General features: G+C 34.6%; 1 protein-coding gene across 1 annotated transcript; it reads left to right on the top strand.

Moving 5' to 3' along the window:
• The first annotated feature begins 592 nt into the window (after window positions 1-592).
• LOC120069067 lies at window positions 593-3,412 on the top strand. The gene is made up of 6 exons (XM_039020745.1): window positions 593-752; window positions 994-1,194; window positions 1,866-1,950; window positions 2,085-2,139; window positions 2,374-2,512; window positions 2,904-3,412. The coding sequence occupies exons 2-6, from the start codon at window positions 1,024-1,026 to the stop codon at window positions 2,994-2,996; spliced, it is 543 nt and encodes a 180-aa protein (XP_038876673.1). The 5' UTR covers window positions 593-752; window positions 994-1,023; the 3' UTR covers window positions 2,997-3,412.
• Window positions 3,413-4,923: the final 1,511 nt, after the last annotated feature.

The raw sequence follows: 4,923 nt of genomic DNA on the forward strand, positions 1-4,923 counted from the left end.
GAGAAGAAATCTGGTTGTTGTTGATGGCCAGTTCCGACGATGGGCTAGTTTCAGTGGATTTTCTTTTGGCGTTCTCTACCGATCAAACCTCTACAACACAACTTTGCTCACGTTTCTCTACCGAGGGGAGGTTTGCAAAAACCCTAATTTGGTTTGATTTTGTGATAGACTTGTTTTAGTTTTAGTTTTGAATTAGTTTCTTTTAATTGAAACCTTGTTTTGTGTGATAATAACTATGGGTAAGTGGGATTTGATATTTGTCGGAAGACATGGTGTGGCTTGATAATTATGGAGGTAGAGTGTATTTGTAATTTTTAGAATGATTATGAAACGTTCTACATTTCCAAATGTTTAACGTTGTAGATATCCGTTATTTGAGAGTAGTTTTAGCAATTTCTACAAATTATTTTCTATTATCTTATTTCGCTTGCTATTATTACGATTTAAAAAACTTTTTGCTATCTTTTTCGAACTATACTTAAAAATTTGCTATTTATCGTGTAAAAGAAAATCTAATATAGAAAAAATGGCGTGGTCCAGTCTAAAGCCGAAAGAGTGTATTATGGTTAGTTGGGCCAGGCTCGGCCCAGTGATATAACTGAAATGTGACTGGGTTATCCAATTCCCACCGCCGGCGGAACTAACAATTCTCGATTACTTCGGTGGCGAACCGGGAAGAGTTGGCGGTCTAAGACGGCTCTCTCGTCGAGGCATCGCTATTGCAGTGAAGTGCGATAGTCAATTTTCTTCAGGTCAGACCATCGTGTATCGTATATTTATGCTCAAACACCCGTCAATTTCAACTTCTATGTTTTTACAATTTTGAAATGCCATGATAATATGGATCATTCGTCATATCTTCTTCCTTAAACATTTTGGGGTTTGGTTTGAAAGAGTGGAAACAGCCAAACCAATCTTTGCACTTGCGGATGTTGGTTTGTTGGTTGCTGCTGATGTGAAATTTCTCTCAGAGTAATGCTTATTTTCTCACAGAATTGAAGGGAAAAGGTTGAAGAATGCCAAATGGACAAGTTTTCCATTACGGATTGGAGATATGGCTACTTTTCAGACCGTAAATGGCCATCTGAAGCAGTTGATATTCACCATGTTGTTGTTCTCAGGAATAGGAGTGGTGAAAAGGGTTTCCTCTTCTGCTTTTTTGCAGCCCTTGCGTTCTGTTTTTTCCTACTCAAGGTAATTTGTTAGGTCTCGTTTGATTACTATTGGAGTTTTAGTTTTTGAAAATTAATGCCTATAAGTACTACTTGTACCTATGAGTTTCTTTGCCATGTTATGTTATCCACTGTTTCCAAAAACCAAGGTAATTTTTAAAACTAGGAAAATGCAGTTTGCAAAAGCTTATTAGTTTTTGTTTTTGGAATTTGGCTCAGAATTCATATATTTGTTTAGAAAGGATGAAACTCAGTCTAAAGATTTGTTGTGATTCTGTCTGTTTCTTTTGTCACCCTGCATTTTTGCTTCTTATTTTCGGAGTATGTTTGTAAGTGTTCTATACTGTTCAATTTTATGGCTTTTGATTATCAGTTGGATCCCACGACCCTTGAATAGGCTTTGTTCTATAATTTATACACACGAGTCCTTGAGGTCTAAATATACTAATGCCGTTGCAGGTCTCTTCGTTCGACTATTGTTATTCTTGCCTGTGTCCTTCCTTTGGATTTGTTGTTAAGAAAACCTTCAACTAAAGAATTCCATAGTTCATTGATATGACTGAACCGAACTCCCAAAATATACCATAAACTAGAGTATAGCATCAATTGATAGGCTTTTGATATTCGAACAGCATTCTTGGAAATCCGTAGAAGTTCTTTTCAGTGCATTATCATTGACTTTGAGTTTAACAGGGACAATCAATCTTTGTCGCCTTATGGTGCTTGGTCTTGAATGTATTCTTTGGCAAGAAGTTGTTCAAGGGAACGGTTGAGAAAGGTGAAAAATTGGGAAAGTTCTCTACCTCATATATTAAAATGCAATATTGTGTACTGTTTGCTTCCTGATTCTGAAATTTGAATTCGTGTTGTTATCATATCCTTTTTATGGATGGGGACCGTCTAAATGTGCAGAGACTGTTATGGTTTTGCCAAATTTTGGAGTCCAACTTGAAACTCACTTTAGAAGGTAACTTTTTCCTTCAGTTATTTCGTGGACAGGAACTTCCTTGTCAAGGCATCATCTATAACATTGGCCATTGATGTTTGTTATTTTGATTTGGTAATCCTCTGAGTTTAGAAAGCCTTAGTTCTTCAATTAATGAGACGATCTTAAACCTTTATGCTTCAACATGGCCATCCTTCGCTTATTACTTTCACAGATTCTCCTTGGTGCTCACTGTTTCCTTGTCTCTTATTGTAGTGGGAAAGTCATCCGTCGGTTTGTGCCTGTTGATAAAATTTTAAAACCAGTCCTCCTTGAATGCCTAACACCAGTTACTTGTTACTGGAGCCTGTCTTTGATACTACAAGGGGAAGACGAACTATTGTTGGTTTTCAAGGTAATTTTATTGTTTATTTGAAATGTCTTGGCCTGTCCCTTGAGCCAGGTATGATAATGATATAGCAGTAATGAAGAAGAAAGAAAATGTAGAATAAATGATTGTTTTGCTGATAAGTTAGGCTTGCATTGCACCTAGTTAAGAAAACGAGCCTATATTTGATCTTGTGAGTTTCTTGTTCCAGTATGCAAGTTTGCTTATCCTCACCTCTTACACAAATGCAATGATTCTATAATCTATTTATTTGAATAATTCAAACATAGGTCACATGATAAGCCTAAATTTCTATAATCTAAACTACACCGATAAAAACAGTGAGTTCAACATTTCTGTGAGGATTTGCATTAGAGTTTATTGTTTATGCGGATTGAAAATATTCTTCCCTTTCTAGGAATTACGTCCACCGGTGAAAATGCTGGTACCTATCTGGAAGGCTTTATGTACTGCTACTGGTGATGATAAAAATAGAGATGCTTGTTCATAAGGCGATCAGCAACTGTAGCTCCTGTGTATCATGTGAATTTACCTACTCAAATTCTACCTTTAGTCGTGTATGTAAATGTATTAATTTTTGTAGTACTTTGATCTCTCTCTTCCACCATTCGTTTCTGTTTAAATTTATCTCACAGGTTCAAGGTGCCATTATGGCCTCGTTCGAAAACATTTTGAGCCTACAAAAAAGAGTTCATAGTTCAGAGTTGGAACCAGCTTATAACAAGAATTCTTAGATTTCCCTATTTCTTTTTTTGTATTTTACTTTTTCAAAGAATACATTCGTTTATCATTTAAATATTTAAATGTTAGTAAACAATTTTCGTTGTAAAACCAGAAAACTAAACTATTGTCAGGACTTGTTTTAAGTACAACAATTGAGCTATGAGGATTTGAACATTGCGCTCACTTTGACTTGATGCTTATTTTTAATATATGCTTATTGGATGATTATTTTTATTTCTAGTTCTCTATTTTTTAGAAATGAGTTTGTTTACTATCCATTTTTATGATTACTTAAGCATTGTTATTTAACGTTTTGAAAGATCTATATAATGTTTTTGTAAGTTGTAAATATGACCTTCAATCTTTTTCACGAAGGACGCAACATGAGCTTCCATGTTGGACGAGGGTTGACGATGAGTTAAATTTCAACCATTGTCAATATCCTCTTGGCGATGAATTAAATTTGTTTACCCATGCTTATAATTCCCTCTCAATACCTAACTATGTCTCCAATTTTAAATTTTGATAACGTAATTTCAAGAAAACCAAATCAAATCAGTCGATTCGTCCAGTATTCTTTTAAGAAACATATCATTTAGCTGTATTCACCATATTACAACCAAAACTCCAAGGAAACCTAAACTACAGAATCACTGCTCTGTTTGACAAATCACCGTCGCCAACTTCTGGTTGTATACATGATCTAATAGTGTCTACTCAATACATCCTCTTCTGTAGACTGCTATTACTCCGGCCTCCGGCCAATTAGTGTCCTCGATGAAAAGGCAGCATTTCCCAGGAGTACTATAAACCTTCGGCCGAACTCAAGCGTTGCAACATCCTTTTCTATGAAGCACAGATACTTCATGTGAGTCAAAGAATCAGTATTGGATACCGATACTTCATACTTTCCAGATACGTATCTGACACGTGACATGCGATTTTTTTTCTAGATTTGACGTATGAAATACGTAGTTTTTCTTAAAGAAAAAAGACAAACAACTCATCTAATTTTTCCTAATCTAAAACTAGGCAGGCTATTTAAAAAGCTCACTACTCGAGTTCAAGACTAAAAGAAAAAAAAAAATAAAAATAATAGACCAAACCCTAGATTAGAATCATCTAATCTCCATTTTCACATTTGAATCCCCACAAAATCCACCAAAATATAAACTATTTGGATATTTTCAAGAATTCAATGAAGAAGTTCTTCGTTTATCTTCATACTTCTCCCTCTAATCTTCTTCTTCTTCTTTGCAATAGAGTCACTTTTCTATTGCATTTTATTAACTATTGTATTTCAACATCTTATATATTGATTTTTTTGTATTGCATTTCAATGTTTATATTCTATTTTGTTGTGTTATTGTTATTAACTTGTATGCTAAATTTATCTATCTCCTAAATTTTTTTTAAAGAAAAAGAAAATGTATCTTCAACGCATCAGTATCCTCGTTTTTTAGAAATATATATATTAAAAAAAATATAAAAAATGACGCATCCTTAGACGTATCCGTTATCTTAGATTTTTTAGAAATTGACGAATCGTTAGATCAATTTGTATCCGTATCATTTAGCCGATCAGTGTTTCAGATCCTTTCTATGCTCAGCTCATGTCGCCCCAGAACCACTCCACGTTCCAATTGAACCATTTTTTGTCCAATAATTTTCAGCTCCTTTTATCTGCTATGCAA

Source organism: Benincasa hispida, unplaced genomic scaffold (assembly GCF_009727055.1).
Source record: "Benincasa hispida cultivar B227 unplaced genomic scaffold, ASM972705v1 Contig1948, whole genome shotgun sequence".
NCBI lineage: Eukaryota > Viridiplantae > Streptophyta > Magnoliopsida > Cucurbitales > Cucurbitaceae > Benincasa > Benincasa hispida.